This window comes from Puma concolor, chromosome B4, assembly GCF_028749965.1.
Source record: "Puma concolor isolate L17-30 chromosome B4, mPumCon1.1.hap2, whole genome shotgun sequence".
NCBI classification, from domain to species: domain Eukaryota; kingdom Metazoa; phylum Chordata; class Mammalia; order Carnivora; family Felidae; genus Puma; species Puma concolor.
In genome coordinates, this window is record NC_141673.1 from 112,045,018 (window position 1) to 112,069,582 (window position 24,565).

General features: G+C 36.3%; 1 protein-coding gene across 18 annotated transcripts in view; it reads left to right on the forward strand.

Annotated features, from left to right (window-relative positions):
- Positions 1-24,565, forward strand: part of PARD3 (par-3 family cell polarity regulator) — a 680,086-nt gene that overhangs the window by 446,179 nt on the left and 209,342 nt on the right. For 9 of the 18 annotated variants that reach the window (XM_086714599.1, XM_086714592.1, XM_086714597.1 and 6 more), the window contains 4 exons: positions 6,673-6,862; positions 12,256-12,407; positions 13,461-13,505; positions 19,004-19,231. In XM_086714599.1, the coding sequence (XP_086570725.1) occupies positions 6,673-6,862; positions 12,256-12,407; positions 13,461-13,505; positions 19,004-19,231 (615 nt within the window). The remainder of the gene's footprint in view (positions 1-6,672; positions 6,863-12,255; positions 12,408-13,460; positions 13,506-19,003; positions 19,232-24,565) is intronic. The other 9 variants (XM_086714603.1, XM_086714598.1, XM_086714600.1 and 6 more) reach the window with 5 other exon arrangements.

Here is a 24,565-nt window from a genome sequence, read left to right on the forward strand (position 1 = left end):
ACAACTTATTTTTATGCTTTCCTGGTTCACTGGGAGGTTATTAATGTAATATTAATGTAAAGGAGGCCCATGTTTTCAAGAGGAAAAAGAGTAGGTTCATTATAATCATCCAGGAAGTGTTAATGTGAAGAGAGTAAATCAATACATTGATTTTGTTAAGTGAATTTTAGATCCTGTAACGTGTGGGGCAAAAAGAAAAGAAAGGAGTCACATGGTAATATTTTCAGTGATCAAGATATTTTTAGCTTGTTTGAAATAAGAAGTGAAGCCAGGTTTTAGGAAAAAATCAAAATGTAGTAGTGTGGGGCAAGAAGAATTCAAAAGTTGAATCTCTTCCCACAGCAGCACTGTTTAGAGGGAGAGGAACAAATACATATCTACACATTTGCATGTATATGAAATATTCGCATTTATTTGGTATGTGCTTAATAGGATGTTACCATTTTTTAATTGCATCTCTACTTTTTCAAAGCCCTCATTTTAAAATCTGGAAGCTAGTTTTTTGCATCCTTTGTTTAGATGCGACACCGTGCTGTCTGCACGGCCCCAGTGGGTAATGAGGTCATTAGCGCTTGCTCTGCAGCGGTTCAGCTTTCTACTAACAGATCCAGTTAATAAAGACTTGCTTTGCCACAGGAGTGGTTGGATTTACTGAGTTGCTCATCTTGGGATTAACTTGTGAGAGTTCTCAAATTTAAAACCTACGAAACTGTTTTGATTAAAATAGCACCTGACATAAAACACTTTTATCGCTGGTATGTGTCACAAGGCTCCCAAGTAAAACCCTAAATTTAACTCCATTTTGATACATTTAATGAAGATTTAATACAAATCAGGTTTCCATTATGAAGCCTCATTGGAGCAAGAATTTATTTCATTCATCAGTGGATGTTTCTGGAAAGCCTGCTATTGACAAGACATTTGTGTGTATACTGTTGCTCTAGATACAAAAATGAGAAAGACACAATCTCTGCATACACAGAACTCTCTTCTGGGCAAGACAGGAAAAACACATAAACAAGGCTAATAGAATTTTCTGTTCTTCCTTTGGACTTTCTAGCTTTCTGGTTTGGAAAAATTGATAAATTCTCAATTTCTTATTCTGTTGCACATAGAACTTAGACCTGCCAGCCTTCTGCTTTTACTTTGTCAATATTTTTTCTTTTGCCAGGTTGGCATAAATGGAAATAGAGGAAGGATACTAAAAACCATTCTACACCTGTTCGGTGACACACATTGTACATAGTTCACCACATTAATCTTTGCTTATTAATGATCACTCTTTTCACTGCTGTCGAATTTTCCATACTTTCTTGGTTTTGGTGTAAAACTTTATCTTTGTTAAATACTTTTTTCACTGATGAAAATTCAGACCCTTGAGAGAGAAAGAGAGTGCATGTGTCCCTGGATCTGTGTGCATACAAAGTGATACGCTGTAATTTCCCCTTTATTATAGGAACATAGGACTTGCCATACTGAATCAGACCATTGGTCCACCAGTTCCTGTAACCTGCGTCCTGCCTCCAATCCCTGATGCTTCAGAGGAAGGCGAAAAACTAAAACTAAAAAACCAAAAAAACCCAAAATTCACCTAGTGACCTTTTGAAATGTTGTCTATATGGGTTAAGGATTCCGTCATTTTCTTCATAGTCTGTTTGCCCTGATTTTGTTAGCTGTGGCTTCATTAGTCCACTTCAGTTAGTATTACTGTTGTTTTCCCCTCCCCCTGCTAGAAATGGAATGGACTTTTCAGACTCCAGATGCTTTCCCCTGGGCAGCACTTCCCTCCCAGCTATGTGCTCTGTGATGTACTGTGCATGCCCTTTGGGAGTGGGGGTGGCAGACTCTTTACCCTCTGATGATAGGCCAAGTTAATGTTGAATGATTTAGATATTTTCTTAAGCTAGCTTTTACACATTAAACTGGAAACTAGGGATCCTGTATAGTTTTGCCCTGAGAAATGTATATGCGTAACCCGATCCCATGTCTTGAGTTTTGCAAATTTGAGAATTCCTCAGTCTTCATCGTTCCCTATTCCAATATCAGCGACCCTAAGAAACAAATAGCTTGCTAAAATTAGAAATCATGGAAAAGATGTTAGCTGACAAGAAAATGCCAAAACAAGGTACCAAATATAAGATACTAGAGCATTGAATTCTATTAGCCTAAATCATTCGCGCTAGTATGCATTGATTTGCACATTACCTAGGTACATGGAAGTTTCTCAGGTAGCTCTTGTGTGGTTACAGGTTGTCTTTTGTATGTTTAGAATAACTCCTACATACACACTTGTGAACATGGTGGTATTTACTTCATGATCTGCTATGATTCAACTAGAGCTTTGTATTGAAATTCCAGCTTATTACTTTAAGAAATGACTAATTTTATGCAAACAGGGTGAGTTTTCACCTGTGAAAATTCATCATGTGAGACTCTAGACCAAAAAGGAGCTTTGCGGCTTTCTAACTCATTTCTGTGGGAACACATCTCAGGAGGGAAGCTTCTAAAAAAATAGATCAAAATAGGAAGAGATGTTAGACTTGGAAGGATGTCAGGGGTCATCAGCCACACTTTCCCACTTAACAGATAAAGGAACAAAGTCACAAGATCCCATGGTGATTTTTTGTTTTATGTTGTTTTTGGTTATTTCCTGTTTCTAAAAGTAGACCTCTCTGGGGAATACTGAGACCACACAATAACTATTAGTGACATCCATTCTTTATTAACATCAATTTATAAATATCTACATCTTTAAGCAAAAGACATTAGGCAGCCTCCAGAATCTGTTCTATTCTGTCAAACAAAGTGATCTAAAAATCAAAACCTCACCTTTGAAAATAACCTTAGGTATCTACTCCAACTGAATTATCTTCTGTTCAGAGGAATTAGGGATCAGGGAAATTAAGTGACAAGTCTGAAGCCACAAGGTTTCTGTGTTTCTAAATCAGTTAGGATGTGTTTTTTTCTGAGTCCCGAGTCCCACACTACTTCAACCTTCATCGGTCCTCCTAGCTTGTGGTCTAATCAACCAGAGTTGTCACCAAGGCAAGATTTCTTCAAATGTCTTCTGTATGGACCTACTTGCCACTATCACGGATATTCATCGAAAAGAAATCTCTGGAGATCCTACCTACAATTTCTTTTTTACAAAAGCCTTAAATTTTTTTTTACAAATTGCTGGACTATCTTAATCTAATAATCACAAAACAATAAGAGGCATGGTTAATTTAACCAACACTCTCGCCCAAATACATCACAAGTTGACATTTGGGGACATGGAACCTTAATTTTTTTTCCCCAAATTTTCTTTTTAAAGCAACCCCAAATCTGGTGTATTCATGTTAGAATTTAATCTCAGTAGTTTTTATATTCATAGATTTGTGGTGAGTTTAAATAATACTTTTGTTCAGCATGTTTTTATCATGTTAGAAATTCAACACAGAAAAATGGAACATTAATGTCGTTTTTATTGTGAGTCAAATCACTGGAAAACTTTTCATCTGTTTCTAGTGTCATTAATGGTGTTGCCTTCTATGTAAATGTACCAATGAATAAACGTTTAGTGACCAATCATCTGTATCTCATTGTTTCACTCCTCTTTAAGATATTGACTGGTTTAAATTTTAGTTTATAGTTTGTTGGTTAACTAGTTGAGGAAGGAGGAATATTTATCCATCTAAAAACAGATCACAGGCTTCTCAAGTCACCCTTGGAAGGTTTCACGTTGATGATGTGCCCTGTACCAGCACACATCATTAAGAGGTATTGTTTAGGTGGAGTTTGTTAAACATGTAGTTTGATAATTGAGTTGTCCATTACTCCCTGTATATTCCTGCCTCCAGGTTCAGAAACCGCAATTCCTGGCAAGCATGTTAAGAAGTGGGAAATTGATGAAAAATGTGAATTCTCAAATCTTTGAAATATTAGCCCCCAGAATCATGGGTGAGAGAAAAAAGCTAAATTGTTTTCTTACTATTAGGAAAGTTTCTTGCCATTTATGCCTAAAATTTTGGATCACTTACGGTACAATATTTCTACTCAAAACAGCATATTATAAAAAAGGATTGTCATATGAAGAGCCATTCAGTGTTCCATATTGCTTATTAGGCTGTCTCTCAGAATATATTGTGTAAACCCAGGAGTTTTAGTTTTTGTTTTTAAAAACGAGTGCACTGTAATTACATCGTGATTTTTCCTTTCATTAAATTTTGCCTTTGTGAGGACTTGGCATTTAATGCTGTGACACGTGCCTTGTCAGTGGTGAGCTGTCAGGCATAACTGGTTTTGTCATTCTGTACACTTTTTGGGCAAAAAAAGTATGTCTTGAGAAGGACATATTTCTTTTGGTAATAGTACTAGAATGTCCAACCTTATTTGTGAATGATAATTTTTTGGACAGATTTCTGTCTTTCTGTACTAAAGTCCAAAAACTCAAGTAGTAAATGAGTGATTTGAATTCAGGAGAGGAAAACAATGAAGTATTAAATTTGATTTGCTTTATAATCATGAGCATTCATAAAAAGTTGCTAGTTTTCACAGTTTCTCAAAACGAACACATGTCAAATCAAAACAGAGTGTTTTCCTTGATAAAAAGCTGTGTTGATATTTCAGTGAGCATATAGTATTTCTATGATAACGTAGTTGGTGCTAGATGATGAATACACTTGAAATTTCTAACACGTCTTCTTCTATGGGTTGTCCTGGAAAGATATGTATCAACCTAAAATTTTTCCTTTGTTAAAGGTCTAGAATGATATATATCTTTAAAATCCTTCAAGCCTATATATGCCATCCCATAATTGCCAAAATAATGTGAAAACAAAAAAATCATCATTTGTACATTCTTATGAATGTTTATCTTAAAAATTAGATCTTAAGACTGATGTTAAAATGTTAAAAACTCTCCACATATTGCTGTTGTGCTATTTTATGTTTTTTTAATTTTTTAAAGTGTTTATTTTTACTTTTGAGAGAGAGAGAGAGAGACAGAGTGTGAACAGGGGAAGAGCAGAGAGAGGGAGACCCAGAATCCGAAGTGGGCTCCATGTAAAGTATAAAATGGTGCTTGTAGAAGGGAAAATACAGCAATCCGTTTTATTTGGGTAGGAGCCAGTAAAGCTGGCTCACCAGATTGGGATATTGGACTTAAAATGAGAGTTTTCCCCTCCTGCTGTAAAGTGACAGGGAAATTGTCAATTCTTGCTTTGTTGAGAGAGCCAGGCCAGTGGGCCTGCATCATATTGTGTTGTTTGTTTCTGTGAGCATGGCCTCTCATGACATATCCACTTGGACCCAAGCCTTGCACAATGAGTTCTTATTCAAAATTATGGCACAGTTTTTGAGGAGGAAGCCAGAAGAAGTATGGGTGCTTTCGGGAGGAAGATGGCATCATTTGGACCCCAGCTTTATCTTTAAGGATTCACGACTTGAATCATAATTTTGTCCCAAGAAATATAAACATCTGTCATGCTGACCCATGCACCTGAGCAGATTTTCCTGAAAGAAACTGATCACAGTAGACAGTAGAGAGTCTTTCTTTACCAAGAATGCTATATCCAAATTGAATAAATGAAAATGTACAGGCTCGGCCTGAAAATTTGGGCAGTTAGATCTTTTTTTTTTTTAATTTTTTTTTTTTTTAACGTTTAATTATTTTTGAGACAGAAAGAGACAGAGCATGAACAGGGGAGGGTCAGAGAGAGGGAGACACAGAATCTGAAACAGGCTCCAGGCTCTGAGCTGTCAGCACAGAGCCCAACGCGGGGCTCAAACTCACGGACTGCGAGATCATGACCTGAGCCAAAGTCGGCCACTCAACCGACTGAGCCACCCAGGCGCCCCTAGGCAGTTAGATCTTAATCTTTTTGAGATCACTCTTGCCATCTCCCCACAAGGCCTTGATTCTGCATGTACTCATCTTTGAAGTGTCACCAGAATGCACTGTGAGCTTTTCTCCATCATGAATTTAATGATGTAGTAGTTGCTGATGTCTAAAATCAATGTCCTCATTTCTCCTAGCAGAAAAGATCATATTCATCATTCAAAGCCCGACTGTGATGTTAACTTTTGTTAAGATCCCCAGCATTCTCTGCCTTCAGCTACCCAGGCAATTACAGCACAAGTGAATGCCATAGTACTTTGAGCACATCCTTCACAGCACCAATCACTTATCAGTTTTTGTATGTCTGTCTCTTTCTCTAGGGTGTGAGCTGTTTGGGGGCCGAGATTTAAGTCTTTCTTACATACTTGCTATGTGGTATGTCCCAGTGAATGAATGGGTGAATGATTGATGTAAGTCTGCAGGGCTTCCCTATAAATTTCCTGGTAAAATTTTTCAAAGGACTTTTGCAACTTAGAATCTGTGTAGCATTTTCACGTTAGAAGACATTCTGGAGATCATCTTTGGCGTTAGGAAACTTGAAACCAGTGAAATTGAATACTGTGCCGAGAGCTACATAGCTGCCATGTCAGAGGAGGGAGCGGACTTGAGGCCTCCGCTGGACATTTATTTATGAAAAATAAATTTCCTTCATTCTATGTTGTTCCACCAGGTTGAGCAGATGTTTGGAAATGTAGAGTTTTTCTAGTGTTGTAAAGTATTAACATGAATACACATAATGGATATCTAGATGGATATCTAGAATTTCTCTTACTTTTTTTTCCACTGGGCAGGTAAATACCAGCTGTCCCCCACAGTGAACATGCCCCAAGATGACACTGTCATTATAGAAGATGACAGGTTGCCAGTGCTTCCTCCACATCTCTCTGACCAGTCATCTTCCAGCTCCCATGATGACGTGGGGTTTGTGACCACAGACGCTGGTGCATGGGCTAAGGCTGCAATCAGTGATTCAGCAGACTGGTAAGATCACGTGCCGGGGTTGGAAAACATGAGTTAATTGCAATCACCTTCATTTTATGTTTAAATGGTCTATCATTAAGTGCAGTTAATCAATTTTTTTATGGCAGTGTCCTATTTTCATGATTTTAATACTCTTAATAATCACTCTTTTAATAAAAGATTCCCACCAACTCTGTAATCTTGCCCCATTGTTTTAGCATTTACAGGGCTGTACTTAATAATTCAGCCAAAACTACAACAAAATTACCACTAACCAAAAAAGAAAAAAAAAACTACTCACTTAAGTCTCATTGTTAATTATTTTAGATCTGTTTTAATTTGATGATTATTATTTATTAAATCAGTTCAAGCAGATCTCTGAGGTGACTGAAAGTTTATAACAATTAGATGACTTTGGCCAAATTAATAGCTGCTATGTTCAGGGAGTGGGAAGAAGCTTTTTAAAGGTTTTCTTTTTATAGTGCTGTCACCCTGCCATTTAAAATGCTTCCTGCTTGCTTTTAACATTATGACTTTTGGGGCAGCCTAATGCTGTTTCTTTCTCCTGTATCTTCCAAAACATAATAAAGCATTTGATATTGTTGAGCCAATGTGTGGCACGTGAATGTGGATGTGTGCCACAATCTGCATGCCTAGTAATTATACACATCCAGAAGCCAAAAGGCAAGTCCCTTCTAGAGATGACCTTGTGAGGTTGTAGTGATAATTAACAAAGCCATGTGAAGTGTTATACCAGAATTTTCTTATTGCCCTTTCTCTGGGGTGTTCCATGAATACATCAGCAAAATGATATTTAAATCCTTTACCACTTACCCATTGCTGTTTTCTGTTCTTATCCGAACTTGTGGCCACATCCGTTATCAGATAGGAGGATTGTGGGGGCCCGGCGTTGATTTGTGTTAACAATTATAGTGGTGATCTTAGCAAAGTTACCCTCTCCCCAGCCCTCCTCTCCGCTCCTTACAAAACCACACAAGCATCCAGCACACTCACCTGTGAATTCTGCAGATGTTCTCTTGGAATAGTCCCACCTGTTATTTGGATCCTTGAAGAGTCCATCTTTGTCTTTTCTTTCTTTCTTTCTTTTCTTTCTTTCTTTCTTTCTTTCTTTCTTTCTTTCTTTCTTTCTTTCTTTCTTTCTTTCTTTCTTTCTTTCTTTCTTTCTTTCTTTCTTTCTTTCTTTCTTTCTTTCTTTCTTTCTTTCTTTCTTTCTTTCTTTCTTTCTTTCTTTCTTTCTTTCTTTCTTTCTTTCTTTCTTTCTTTCTTTCTTTCTTTCTTTCTTTCTTTCTTTCTTTCTTTCTTTCTTTCTTTCTTTCTTTCTTTCTTTCTTTCTTTCTTTCTTTCTTTCTTTCTTTCTTTCTTTCTTTCTTTCTTTCTTTCTTTCTTTCTTTCTTTCTTTCTTTCTTTCTTTCTTTCTTTCTTTCTTTCTTTCTTTCTTTCTTTCTTTCTTTCTTTCTTTCTTGTCTTTTATTGAAAACACAAGATGTAGAAATAGAGCGACACTCAAGCCTGCATGATATTAGCTTGTTTTTGAATGAGGTTTTTGGTTCAATGTAGAGGGGGAAAATACAATATAAAGTCAAATTCCATTTGAAATCCACAGATGCTGTTCCACATACTGCTGCAGTTTGTATCTGTTTCTGAAAGTGAAAGCAACAACAGGGAAAGTAAGGATTAGATATTTGCAGTATTCAACTTAGGGACAAAGCCTTTGAATCTCCACCGTGATGAGAATTGTGGAGGTGGCCATAGGAATAGATCTGTTTGGGGCCTTAGAAAGCACTGTATTGGTGAAAATAAATAAGTAACTAGCAGGAATAGATTGTGGCATTAATTTCTCTAAGGGCATCCATAAAATGGTAAGGACTTGTGCGATTTTGCTGTGGGGAAAGTGGAGCAAGGAAAGGAATATGAATGAAGGGTTATCCAAACAAGAATGGCAGCTGTTCTGAATCACAGCAGAAAATGTAAGCTTTTCCAGCCTAACAATATCTCCCTAATCCTTGATGAAAATGTTATGAAAACAAAAGGGCAATAAGACAGGATTAATAACTGGAATTTTAATAATGTTGGGGGGTCAGGGTATGGTTACATTCTTTAAAGAATCAGCTGTCAGTTTTGCAATCTAACTTGTTAAATATTCTAGTGTACTGTTTATTGTGTCTAAAATTAGTTTAATGGGTATATTGATAGGGAAGAATTAATTATGTCATGGTTTAAAAATATTTAGTTATTTTAAGACATTAACATATATACTCATTTGACATTTTAAATTGTGTATGTTTACAGTTCACTGCACAATTGTGGAAGGCTAAATATGTAAAATGGCTAAACTTTTAATTTGTTAATGTAGAGTATACTTTTTTCACTCCATTAATTGTTTCAGGGAACATTAATAGTGTTTTTAAGGATAAACAAGGTAAACCGGCAATTCTAATCTTAGTGACAACATCATTCCAAGGATATGACATTAGTTTAAAAAATATGCCGATGTGTGGTATTTAGGTAACATTAGCACGAACAATTTGTATTTCTTTGAACAAGCTTTTACCAATAATTTCTATTAAATATGTATTTCATGAGCAGAATATTGAAAAGATCAGCTTTCAACATATGAAATAATTATTCTTATTGAAAATAGATAATATAGAGTTTACTCTTGCAAAATTGCATCATAGTTGTTCTATGGGTTTTTAATTTTTACTTCTAGAACTATATTTTTCCTTTTTTTAGCATTTTATTTTTACTGTTTTTTTTTTTTTAACTTTTTAAAATGTCTATTTATTTTTGAGAGAGAGTAGGAGGGGGTGGGGCAGAGAGAGAGGGAGACAGAGAATCCGAAGCAGGCTCCAGGCTCTGAACTGTCAGCACGGAGCCTGACCAGGGCTCCAACCCATGAACTGTGAGATCCTGAGCTGAGCCAAAGTCAGACACTCAACCAACTGAGCGACCCAGGCACCCCTAGGACTATATTTTTTAATTGGGGTATATGTGCTCTGGAAATTATAAGCAAACTATAGTAAGCATAGTAGTACCTGACTACTACTACAAGAGCATAATATATAAGCATACATCAATTTAAGAAATATGAGCAATGTGTAATTATATATATAATGTATGCTATAGCTATAAATACCTACATGCATGCACACATATATGTATACACAGTATGTAATCATAGTGATATGTTAGAGGGGCACTGAAGGCTTCAAGATAAACATGACCCTTTTTCTTAGTACACCAAATTTATTCAAAGTTTTACAGAAAAAATATGGTATATTAAAAATGAAAAGATTAAGTGTATAGTACAAAGAAGAAAACATTTATTAGGATATAACCTAGTCTTTTACAAAATAAAACTGTTCTTGGTGAACTCTCAGGGCCTGTAGGATACATCTCATTTCTCAATACCTGGGCCAGGACTAGGGTGAGACAAGCCAAGTGACCAGGATACAAAATGTAGGGAAGGAGTTACTGTCAGGTGTTGACCCTCTACTTGCCTGAGCCTGAAAGTGCTTCCTTAAATTCTGAGTAAGGGGCACCTATCTTGTGTCATCCTAGGGGCCCTACTCTGTACTTGGTGGAAAAGATTGGGAAAGGCTGTTCAGAATCCTTGGGTGTTTTTAAGGACCCCATCTCTGTTATAATTTGTATTATATTGATAATTTGAGATAGAAAGTCTTTGTGGGGTGATAATCACTTACCTTGTATAGTGGTTTGCAGTTTACAAAGGGCTTAAGGGCTTTTACATAATGTCCTTGAATTCCCTTATTGGCCTCTTAAGGTGGGTAAGGCTGCTATTCTCTTTATTGAGCATTATTACTACAGTAGGCTCAAAACATTTCAGGTCACTTAACCTGGCAGCAAAGCATTTTCCTTGATGTCTTTCTTTTCACAATTTTGGATTTAGCTTTTCTCTAAGAGCCAACTATCATTTCATGCACAGTAACTGCAGCTACATTTTTGATATATATCCAAACCAGATCACTCTTCCTTTACCTGTGTGGATGGTAATTCTCTATGGCCATAAAAGCGAGAGAAATTTGCTTCCATCAGAAACATAAGGAAGGCTGTCATAAACTCTGCTGGCATGGTGGCAGTGGCCACTGACCTTCTTAATATGTTTAGTTAGCTGTGGAAGGATTTTCTCCTACCTGGCCAGGTAAGGAAGGTGGCAGGGCGCTGACACAAAAGAGCGATTGACTTAGTGTGCCCAGCACAGAGAAAAACCATTTTTATTGTATGAACTCTGGTCAGAACACCTAGAAGTGCTTAAAAAAAATTTTTTTTTAACATGTATTCATTTTTTGAGAGACAGAGACAACATGAGCTGGAGAGGGACAGAGAGAGAGGGAGACATAGAATCCAAAGCAGGCTCCAGGCTCTTGAGCTGTCAGCACAGAGCCCCACGAGGGGCTTGAACTCACGAACTGCAAGATCATGACTGAAGCCGAAGTTGTATGCTTAATTGACTGAGCCACCCACATGCCCCCCTTGTGGTCCTTTTTAAAGTGTTCACAGATATTTTACGAATAGGAGTGATGCTGTGTCATCCCTTTCCACTTCCAACTGTGTCCTGTTACCAATGGTTTGCTGTGTGCCTCCTCATCTCTGCTTGGACTTCTGTGTTGGTGTCACCCAAATCAAATGTCATCTGGTCTCCTGTGTCCCTCCAGTACTGTTCATTCTCCCATCTGTGCATCCACAGCATTGGCTCGGTCCTTCTGTTGTAGTATTTTTGTTAGGAACTTGTAGATAACAGAGACCTTTTTCTTCTTTTCCTTTCCTGACTTTGGTACCCAGCACAACACCTTAGAATAGGTTCTCATAAAGATTTGTTGTGTTGGTTTCTTCTCCATTGAATAAATATTGCTGAGAAACTACATTCTCATGAAACTACCTGCCACAAAGGTGTTTTTTTCTACGTTTCTGACATCCAAGATTAAAGACATACTCATTTTACAACTTCTATTTGATTACAATTCATAGAGCCCCTTGTATGCTGCCAATATTTGTATTCATATATGAAAATTTTCCTCAGATATTCAATCCTTCCATTTTCTAAAATATACCAGGCTTATTTTTGATAGTCACTTAGAAATAATGATGCATTAGGGAACAGAGTGAAGAAACTGAGGGAAATAAGGGAGGAGAGAACTCACATGGAGAAAGAATGACTTTACACTTAAATTAATTTTGTATTTTCCCATCACCTCCTATTCAGCCACAGTTGTCTCGTTGTTGTTTTTTCAATGGACTATATTTTTGTTTCAGCATTTCTGGGGAATATGCATATATATAACTTTCATATGTGGGCATATATGATCTTTCCTAAAGTTGGATGTCCTCTTTTTTAGTAAATATTTTTATGTTTCTCTTTCTCTTCATACCAGCTCTTTGAGTCCAGATGTTGATCCAGTTCTTGCTTTTCAACGAGAAGGATTTGGACGCCAGAGTATGTCAGAAAAACGCACAAAGCAATTTTCAGATGCCAGTCAATTGGATTTCGTTAAAACGCGAAAATCAAAAAGCATGGATTTAGGTAGTGAGTACAATCTCCATGAATCTTTATCTAAATAAGGTTTAGATGCTTTCGGATTAAAATTGATAGTCCCAAACACATGTCTGTTTACTTTAAGCAATAGAAAAAAAAATTTGTGAAATGTGGCAATTTGGCAAAAATTAGTTTTTCTCTGAGTTTGTGATAACCATATTTCTCATAAGTGGCATGTTTACATAATGTGCAATATGTTAAAATATATGTTTTCCTGATAATCAAAGAAACAAACACATGCATATCATGCTATGTTCATGCGTCTTTATTTGGAAGATGAAGTGTTTTAACATTTTGGATGTTTAAAACCAACTTTTTGAAATCGTATTTGGTTGGCTGTGGGATTCTTGAACTAGAAGGAGAAGTTTTGGAGAGAAACCATTATCTCAATCCATGTCTAGAATTTGGTTACTTCATGATATACTTCATTTCGTTGCTATTCTTTAAGGTTTATTTAATAGAAACTCTTCTGTGTTGATAATTAAGGCATTTAATTGAAGTAATAATTTGGGAGAATATTTATTGTAGAAAGTGTTTGGAAGCAAATGAGAGGAGAAAATAACCATAGTTGTTCAATCAAACACCAATCAGGTAGTGTCTCTTTTTAAATCCAAATCCACCAAAAAGCAAACAAAAAAGTAAAGTAATTAATTATATCTATAAACCGATCAAATGATTTTAAAAACCTTTGTTAATCAGCTGAAACTTATTTATGCTGTTCTCTGGTGGCTGTTTGTACTTCAAGACTAAAAGCATTAATTTATCACATGCATAAAACAAAAATTTGGCGATGCATTGCCTTGGCTAATTATGATATGCTAACTTATAAATAACACACGTGTCTGTGAAATGACTGGCATTTTGCATGGAGACACTGCTTTTCCCCCCTTTTTTTGATTATGAATGTTTGCTTGATGTTTCATATTATTTGCATGACATATTACCTAAGAATGATCACCTAACTGGAAAGATCCGGGAATGGTTGAAGCATGTTGGGCTGTGGGGACTAACTGTGCTAACCAGTATACATTTACCTTTTAACAGTAGCTGACGAGACTAAACTCAATACAGTGGATGACCAGAAAGCAGGTAAGAATGGACAGTTAGACTGTTGCCATAGAAACTGTGGTCCAAGGAGCTGATCATAATTATAGAGCTGCCAATCATATTGCATGTAAACATAAATATTCCAGTCTTGCACGGATGTTTTCATTTTTAGGAAATCACATTGTACAAGAAAAGAAAAATTTCCTGTTAGAAGGAATTTATCAGGGTGGTACATACTAAATGGAAATATAATTTAGTGTTTCAAAAATGCTAAAACAACCTAGATTTTAATTATATTTGTATAGGAATGTTTTGTTGCACTTAAATAAAAATCAAAATCCTAAAAACAGTATCTCTTCTAGTAAACTCTTAAGTGTCTAAGTCATTTACTAGGTATCTAGCTTGATATCCAAATAATGGTTCTCAAACTGGTGATTTTGATTTGAAGGATAATAGCAGAAATATAAATATTTTTCACTCTATGACAGAATCCAATATTGCTGTCTTTCATTGTTCAGAAAACCTCAGTTTTTCTTCAGATGCAAGAATTGGCTTGTAGTTGTCTGACATTGAGTTAGACAATGTAATGCATAAGTTTCCTTATCTTGGCGTGAACCTGTTTCAAAGGTTTTGTTTTGTTTTGTTTTGTTTTGTTTTGTTTTGTTTTAACTCATTAGGGCTTGCTTCTAAAATGCTGCCTAGGGGTGTCTGGGTGGCTCAGTCGGTTTGGCCTCCAACTTTGGCTCAGGTCATGATCTCATGGTTTTTGAGTTCAAGCCCCACATCAGGCTCTGTGCTGACAGTTCAGAGCCTGGAGCCTGCTTTGGATTCTGTGTCTCCCTCTCTCTCTGCCCCTCCCATGCTCATGCTCTCTCTCTCTCTCTCTCTCTCTCTCTCTCTCTCTCTGCCTGTCTCAGAAATAAATAAGCATTAAAAAATAATAATAATGAAGTTTAAAATGCTGCCATTGTGTAGAATCAATGGATTATATTGAACTGGGTTTTTCATTATATTAGATTTTACTTTTTATGTTATATTATGAAAATAATCACAGGAAAGTCTTCATGTATAATTAAAGTAATGTATTTTGTACAATGGCACATTTATGATTTATTGTTATAAGTTTGGAATAGTGTTTTAATTATTCTAGATCCAGTATGATGTAGTCATATCACTTAGCACTAATTAGCTTCAATTCACCTTTTTGACCTGCAGTAGTAATTAATTTTAGCCTTAAAAAATATGTATCTATATACATGTGTAAAGATTATTGTGGACATGGTTGAAGTTTTCATGTTCTGTAGAGTAAAAAGATAGATTGTGAAAATTACATCCAATAAATCATAGGATTAACTATAGTGGAAGGCAATTAACTATAGCCTCAGCCCTTATTATGTAGTTATTTCTCTGATCAAACATAAAATTCACTCAAACTCTGAAACAGGGCTAAAGAAAAACTATTTGATAGTTCATATATGCAAATGAGTAATTAGTTTTGGAGTTAATAACATTCAATACTTTTAAAGAAGTAAGCCCTGTCCAAATTAATGTTCATAAAAACCAACTCACACTGCTCAGGTTAAAGAACATGACTTTATATGCTACGCCAGTCAGGTACAGTCAGGAAATTATTTATTTAACTAACTTCCACTAAAAGGAAAAGACCATTATTGCAATTAAAAAAAAACTAATGATGATATCCATATATCCAGAGTTTAACTGAAAACATAAAATAATGTTCATGGAGAGAAGGCAGATTTTATAATCTAATTGAATCTTGTGTTTTTATTGTGTTTTAAAATGTTAGATCCTAGATAAAAAGAGCTTTTTCTTTTTTTCTCCCCTGCCCCCCACTGTGTACAATCTATCTTACCAAAGTAAACTGGAAAAGCTTGTGACAAAAAATTATTGCATAGACACCAAAGTACTTTTTAGTCTATCGGTTTTAAATCTACATGAATAAAATATCTAACAAGGATCTTTTCCACCCTGCAGTATTAGACAGTGAACAGATTTTCAGTTATTTTTCTTTCTTCACTTCACTTGAATTGCTAAGATGATCATGATTTTACAGTTTAGTCCAAAGGTTTTTGGTAGAGTCACAGTGGTATTTTAGCATAGATCATCTGTCTAGCCATAAGCCTTTCATAATGAAAATTGAATTCCATTTCCCTTCGCCCTTGCAAAAGACATCCTCTACTTTTTTTTTTTTTTGGCAAGTGGGGTATTAGGTAGGAATAGAAAAATAGGCCTAGGGAAAATAGTATGATTATGATTTTCCCCTCTATTTCTGGATTTAAGGATCTGTTATGATATTTGGGGCAGGAGGAGGGGAGGATTTTCTTCATGAAAGAAAAGAGAGAACAAGAATAAGAAGAGAATTGGGTTTCTAACAGTTTAAATTTTTTACTTTTTTACATTTTATGTATTTTTGATAGGCAGAGAGAGACAGAGTACAAGTGGGGGAGGGGCAGAGAGAGAGGAAGACACAGAATCCGAAGCAGGCTCCAGGCTCTGAGCTGTTAGCACAGAGCCCGTCGTGGGGTTCGAACTCACAAACCATGAGATCATGACCTGAGCTGAAGTTGGACACTTAACCGACTGAGGCACCCAGATGCCCCATGGGTTTCTAACAGTTTAATCCTTGAATATAAAAAATAACCAAAGTATCCTAATGACCCAAAAGAGTTATAAAGAGCTTTAGAATATTATTTTACAATTAAAAGACGTGTGTGTGTGCGTGTGTGTGTGTAAATAAAACTAATTTTTAGCCCATACTTTATATAAAGACATCTTTAATTTTCACCACTAATAAAGTGCTAAGTTTATAATGTCAGGGGTCTCGGTAGCCCTCATTCAGGGATCTTAAGGTATTATTTAATAAAACTTTCATTAAAGTTTCTTTGACAAATATCATACTTAAATATTTGATATCCTTGTTACAGATAAAAAGTCAGCAAGCTCTTTCTGTAAAGGACTGGATGGTGAATAATGTAGGCCTTGCAGACCAGTCTCTGTAGCAATTACTTAGTTCAGATGTGACATGAAAGCAGCCACAGAATACATGCAAACAAATGGATTCTCTGGACTTGGCCCATGATTTGCTGATCCCTCGTAGATTCACACATTACAAATTTTGACTTTTTGTATAACTTTTTACTATGAAGATTTTCAACCATACATTAATGTAGATGCAATAATTCATTGATTTCCTGTCTACACAATACACATCATCACGAACATGTTATAATACAGTGTTAAAATTTCAGAGAGAAGAGTAGATAGGTAAGTCCTAAATTATGCTTACAGAATATCTATTGTTTATTTATAGTTTCATCATTTTTTTTACCAGATTTGCTTTTGTTTATGTATTTTAATGCATACATACACATATATATGTATTTATATATACATACATAAATATTTATATGCATTATATATAGATATACATTTATTGTGGTAAATACTCATGCGATTTCTGAAATTCATTATTAAAATGTTTAGTGCTTTGAGTACAGCTAACGTTTTGTGAAGAAAAAAATGATGTTTTTATGAAAATCTTTACATGAAGCATGAAATCTTTATTGGAAAAATATGGATAGATAGATATGAATACACATACATATGTACATACAAATGTCCTATATGCTCCCAATAAAGTGTCAAATATTTGCCTTCTCAGAGTTTATAGAACTCAAATACAACTGGTAGTTATGAAAATTGATATATATGCTTTATTTGGAGAAAGATTTTCCTAGTGGCAATTCTTGAAAGTATAAAGTAAACGTCCCTTTTCACAAGTGATCTTTTCCTATTCTGTTTGACTCCTTGATTTCTTACTCTTTGTTTAGTCCTGGAACCAAATTCATTTTCCTTCTTGTGACATGACTTTTAGGGTATTAGAACATGAACTTGTCAAAAATTATAGTGCCTATCAAGAGAAAAAGTAAGATTGATCATCCTGGGAAGAAACAATTCATGTGAATTTTTGTCATAAAATAATCAAATATATACGATCCTGCACTGAGAAAGTTCAATAAATCATCTTTTTCTTCCAAGCACAATAATTGATGGAATATTATTTCTTCATTAGAATCATCTGTCTGCCTTTCTGCCTATGTTACATTTTTGACATATTTATTCTAAGTTAACAACTGCTACCCCATTGCAAAAATTAGGTGCAACATGTAAATGAATCTTTAAAAGATAATTCTTGTTTTGACTCTCAGTTTATCTTTTATTCTGTTTTGTACTCTGAGCCATGCAAAGCCCGTGTCATAATTATTTGCCTTCTACGTGATAACATGTCCAGGCTACTCCTTAATTATTGATGAACATATGTGCTTGATGACCCCATGTAGAGAGAAACTACCTGCTCTCTCCTACCTTCTCATTTTTTTGTACCTGTCTTTTTAACAGTCTAAGTGACGAGCTAATTCTAAAACCTGGGTTGCCCAGGCGGTGGTACCAAGCTGGTATTTCAGTCATCGAGAGGCCAACTTCATCTGCCTTTGAGTGCTAGGTCAGGCAGTGATGGATGAGGCTGTCTTTCTTGCTTAAAGAAATCCATTTTGATTGCCTTTTAAAGCTTGGTACTGCTGGTATTCTCTCAGGCCTTCCTGCCCTATATCCTCAAGAAACAGAGCCAACTTGTTAATTCCCTGAGTCCTCCCCTGCCAGTCTAGTGAAATTTTCTTCTTAATTGTGAACTCTTCTTCCTTTTGATCATTGCTTGTTTCACAAGCAGATATCGTTCCCAAGCCTGTAGATGTATGGACTTGTATTCCGCTCCGTGGTCTCTCCTATACTTCTCTCTAGTGAGAGCCCTTATGTAATTTGTTTCTATTCAAATCTTCCATCATTCTCTGCAATAGAACATTAATATTTCCCAGGTTCAGGTTCCTGCCTGTTGCCAGGGTGCCCTAATTATATTGGTGACATGTGGTCTTTTGTGCTCTTTCTACCTACTGAGTTGTGTGAACGTGCAGTACGATGCGGAAGAGATTTCACTGAGATGAAAGTTTAATTTCTACTGTAAATAATCTTAAACTATCAAAAAATGATTTGTTAAGTTATAGAGCTTACTGTTGGTTGCTTACCTTAGCGTTCTCATCAAGTGAGCTCTGGGTTATTCTGCTTCTTTTAGATTATTTACATACTTGGAGCAAATGATTTGACCAAAATTTTATCTCTTGAGCTAAACATGGAGACTAATAACTTAGAGTTTTTCCTAAGAAGATAGAGAAAATAAACCAAATTTAATATATATTTGGGAAAAATTAAAATTAGTTACCATTCCTTTATTATTTTTTTTTACCATTCCTTTATTTTTATAACATTTCCATCCACACCTTAGAACTCACTGAGTGAATAATTTATTTATGTCCCTGATGTTTTCCGCAATCTGTAGATATTCAGGGATATCAGTTTCACCACCAATTCTTTTTTTTTTCTTTTTTCTTTCTTTCTTTCTTTCTTTCTTTTTTTTTTTTTTTTACCATTAATTCTAACTAACGTTTTAATTTTTGTAAACCTCCAAGGTTCCCCCAGCAGAGATGTAGGACCGTCCCTGGGTCTGAAGAAGTCAAGCTCACTAGAGAGTCTGCAGACAGCAGTCGCTGAGGTGACTTTGAATGGGGATATTCCTTTCCACCGCCCACGGCCACGAATAATCAGAGGAAGGGGATGCAATGAGAGCTTCAGAGCTGCCATTGACAAGTCTTATGATAAACCTGCAGTAGATGATGATGATGAAGGCATGGAGACGTGTAAGTTTATAATTTCTGAAAGAATAGAAGTTACAAACAGCTCTACAGAGCAGCAATTCTTCAAGTATGCTCTAGGGTTCCCCTCCAGGTACCAGAGGGATCAATGAGGACTAAATAATAATAATAATAATAATAATAATAATAATAATAATAATAGGATGTCATTTGTCTTTTTACCCTTATTCTCTCACAAGTACACCTTGGGTTTTCTAGAGACAAGTCTTTAGATATTGCAATAGATTGAATGCAGAACAGATAGAAGAATCTGTCTTTCAGCCAGATAACAAAGACACTTGCTAAAATGTAAAACAGTGCCACTGTTTTCACTCATTGTCTTTGGAAAATACAGTCCTTGTTTTATGAAAACATAATTTCTGTTAACCTTTAATTTTGTTTTTTATAAAGTAACTAATATTTTTAAATCTTCTCAGTCTTAGATCAGTAAATACTGTTACAGATAATCCACATAAAAATTATTTTGAGTCCTTAATAATTTTTAGGAGTTTAAAGCTATCCTAAGACCAAAATGTTTGAAAACCACTGCTATAATGTGATCTCTCCAGCAAATATATGTAATAATCTATGATTTTGAAAACCTATTCTTTTTTATGAATTACTCTTGCTTTCCTTGATCTGAGCTGGCAAGATATTTGTATATGTGTGTATTTGAAAATTGCAAAATATTTTAAGTCAAGATTGTTGAAAGTCAAAGGCTAATATAAATGAGCAGTATGTTTTCCATAGAATATTGAGAAAAAAGTAGCATTTATATTAACACGTTTCAGGGAGGTATCTTTATAATTAAACATTCATGGCATAAAAATAACTGTTCGTTTTAAAAATCAGGAAAATATCTTTAGTAGTATATTTACTTAAAAGGGAAAAGACTTAAGAATCCTAATGGTAAAAACTGTTGGTTAGTGTACATTGTTCATAATTACTACTTTATACTTTTGGTCTTTAACTTCAAACATGACTCTATGCATCTATCCATTGTTAGAAAAGTTAGAGATAACCACTGCACAAAAGTTCAAGCAGAAACCAGAGATAATTTAAGTGGATTGTAATTTACTTGAAATTTAACTGTTGGGTGAACTGCTTCTGTCACAAATGCCTAAGGAAGATTGTGGTGGGGAAGAAAATGATTTTTAAATAAAAATCATGTTCAGAAGAGATTTATATATTTTTTTAAATGTTTATTTATTTTTGAGAGAAAGAGCACAAGCGGGAGAGGGGCAGAGAGAGAGGGAGACACAGAATCCGAAGCAGGCTCCAGTCTCTGAGCTGTCAGCACAGAGCCCAACGTAGTACTTAAAGCCACGAAACATGAGATCATGACCTGAGCTGAAGTCAGACGCTTAACCGACTGAGCCACCCAGGTGCCCCACATTCTGAGGAGGTTTAAAGCAAAATTAGGTAGTTTTTGCCTATTGCACATATAGTGTGTTTGGAAAGATGGATACTGTGGCCATGATGTAGCACGCCAAGCAAAACTCGGGGAGAGGATGGCTATACCCCACTGCGCCTTTCCGACCCTTTACGTAATTCCTCATCTGAATCTGGATGGAGTTTTTTCACTCCATCCAGTCAGTGCTTTCAAATGTATACAGCCTGTTCTTGCCAGATGAAGAACATATTTCCTATTTTTGCTGCCAAGTCTGGGCTCCAAGATCCTGAGTCCTACGAGCTTTCCACCCTTTTAAGTTTTTCCCCACTGTCTCTGTGGTTCCTTTCCATCCTAACCAATATCATTTGTGCAGCCCTCCTATGGTAGCATCGTGCCTCAGTGTGTCCTGGGGGTGTATTTAATAAGAGATATAGTACTTTGAACCTTCAATGTTTTTTTTAAGCTTCTACAATATATGATGGTTTTGAACTTTTTCCTTGTTCTGGTTAAAATGTTTAAATTCCCTCATAAAATGTAATTTTCTCATATATAACACTCATTTCAAATGCATCAGGAGTTGGAATATATCTCAATATAAGACATGTTTTTAATTGTAATGGGGACAGCCTTCAGAGTTTCTCCACAGTGTAGATAGGGATCTAAATTTGTCCCTATATAAAATTTAGTTTCCTTTTCTAATTTGAAATAACTGATTTAACTACATTATGTTACAACTTTTCATTCAGCAAATAGACAAATTATGTTTTATAAACCAAAGCTGAAGTTCTGGACAAGAGAAAGAGTCTTGTGAATGTGTGTACCTACAACCAGAGTGCTGTGTTTTCCAAAAGTCCTGATTTTAGAATTTTTCCCCCAGACCGGTCTGTTGAAATCTGGATACCAAAAAAAAAAAAAAAAAAAAAAACAAAAAAAACAGAAAAGAAAAAAAAGGCAGCTGTTGTACATTTCAAACTTTTGCAATGTGAGCTGTTGAGACCCTGCCAGTGAGTTACAGCAGGCACTGAACTGGAATTCAGGCCACTTGAGTCCTTGTCCATGTTTTTCTGATGAATTTGGGATTCTGGTCAAACTACCCAAAAGGCTTGAGCATTAAGTTCCTCATTGTAAAACTGAAGATTTGGACAATGGGGTCATGGATTTTTCAAACTGTGCATTGTGACGCCTGGTCAGGAGGGGAGGCTCTGTGGTTTTGGAGGGGTCCAGAAGTCAGGGGAGGCTGAGTAGCAGGGACTCTGCAGAGCCACCGGCTTTACCCTTTACCCTGCTGTCCCCACTCTGTTGCCTCAACTCTTGTGGGTTTTTAAAGTCACTTTTATTACATTGTGGTTCTCTGTAAATGTTAATATTAGAAAAGGGTAGTTTGCAATGTTTTTAGAAAAGCCTTGAAAATCTCTGGTTCAGATGATTTAGATGGTTTCTGAGGTCCTTTCTAGTTGTAACATTCCATGATTTTGTGTACCTGTTCACTTACCTATCTAACTCCTGCCTGCTAGGCTCTCTCACCTTCTATAGGGTCCACAAAAGACGACATCACCATGACTGTTTTATTCCTGTGTAACTAAGCACAGGGTCTGGCAAATCACAGGACTCTGAATATTCGTGACATCAATAAGTGAGCTCCTGCTTAGCTAGCACCATTGTGTGCATGTGGAGAGAAGTGGGGAGAGACTTTCAGTATGCAGTAAGATGGATGGTGGTGTCATTTCATCATTCCTGTTTGTTTTCCACACTGAGCCTGCATGTACTAGACCTTTGATGCCTAAGCAAAGTCTAAAAAAAAGTCCCTCAGGTCTGGTGTTTCTGCTGGTGATCATTAGGCACCTTTACATATGACTGGATATGAAAAGGTGTTCTATGGCTCCAGTTGTGAGAAAGACCAGCTCAGTTAGCTCTTCCTTTGTTTCCCTAAACACCGTCCTTTTCAGAGTCTGGCTTCTGGATTCTCAAGGCCTGGTCTGCATACTTCCTGTCCTTATGGCTTCCCAGGATCCACCTTCTTGTTTCTGGTTGTCCTCCACATCCTTGCTGTTGAGCGTGCTGTCCCTCATTGCCAGGGAGTCTAGTATCCCGCCATTGTCTGTGCTCCGTGGGATTCTAGCAGAGGGTGCTTTCTTGTGCTGTGGTATGACTCCATCACAGCCACTGGGGGAGATGAACATGCCCTTTCACTATGGAACATTGCTCTGAAAAAAGGACCACTGACCTGACAGACAGTCCCTTTGTTACTCTATTGGTGTGCCTGAGATGTGTGGAGATGGAGGGTGGGCTGCTGTTGGAAGGCTGTGGGCCAAGGCCCGTGGTCAGGACAGACGGCTCCTGGGTTGCCATAGTTGGATTAAAGCACTGCCCCAGTCTCCTATTATCTACCCCAAGTTATCCCTTTTCTTCTTCACAAGTAAGATGCTTAGGCATAGGCATGGTTGGTTGCTCTTGTCAGTTGGGTTGAGCATCTCCCTGGTGAATATATTTTATGGCTCAGAACAGGCTTGCCTCTTCTCAGCAGTGTCGAAATCATGGCATGGGCACAACAATGGGGGCCAAGAGACTGGGGCGGCCTCCATGTGGTATCTGGTATCTGTCATCTTCTGTAACACTTACGTTCTTCCTGTGGAGATGGCAGAAGCCAGCGTTTTTGTCTCTCATTTAATCCATCTGGCCTTACCATGTTGTGTGTGTCTGTCTGGATCGAGATGGAGCTTTGTATTCTGGGACCTATTATCTCCGAGGCCCTACCTGTGCTTGACAGGTCAGGGCATCTACAATCTGCTCCCTTTTCTATGCAAATTACATACCCTGCCTGGATCTCAGCAAGTGGCTTCTGCATCCCCCATAATAAATCAGTTTCTGTTGCTACCAAGAAAATACATGCAATAACATTGCTTTGTTTTCTTTTTGAAAAATATATGGTCCCCCTTTTTTTTTCCTGTTAAAAGTTGCCAAATTGTAAGTCTTCCTATCAGTACAGTAACAGTTTTTTGTTGGGGTCAGGAAGTGAAACACAATGAAATCAAATACTGTCTTATTAATTGTACCTATTGATTTTAAGATAGATGCAGTTTGTAATTTTAAACGTGATAACTACATGCCTTGAACAGACAAGCCATGGTAGACAAATTGCTTTTGAGTAGCTCGCCCACTTTTCTTATAGCACTCTTCTCAGGAGATAAAAAAGGACATTGCTCTAAAATATACATAACTTAGGTTAGCCATAGGAGATTTGAAGAAGGTAAATTTATGGTAGTAAATCAGCTAAGATGAGAGATTCTAGGGTAATTTTTTTTTGCTTATTAGTTATAAAACAGTATGTTGCATTTGATATCTTCAATTTTCTACCATCAGCATTCCATACACGGCTAGCCACTTTCATCACTAGTTATTTGAGCAAAATATGCAAACTAGGCCTAATTTTATCTTAAGCAAAACCCATTAGAAAATAGAAAATCTGTGACAAAATTCAGGATAGGGGTTTCAAAGAGTACTTTGTAAAAGATTTCCTATTTGATTAATATATACAATTGGATGCTGATCTCTAAAAATTTTTGTTCTGAAATGCTAGGAACAGGAATAGCCTGTCCCAGCCTTTAAGCCAATGTGTATACTTAAATATCACCTGCAATTGAAGAGAAGGAGCTTTTATTAATTTTAGGAAGTTTCTCAATGCAGTATGGCTGTAAGCATGTGAAGTAGCCAAAGCTATTCCTCACATTTCTTTCCATAGGGGAAAATTAACTTAAGCTAAAAGTACAATGAAAAGTCACATAGGAAGTGTTTGAATTATAGAATTCTCATTTCAAACACTTTTTTGATAAGGAAAAAGTATTTAAATAGTTGACCAAGAGCATACTTGGGAAACTGAATCATAGAGTACATACTTCCTGATTCATAGTCCTGTGATTTTTCTAGAAGGTTAAACTTCCAAATGGGAA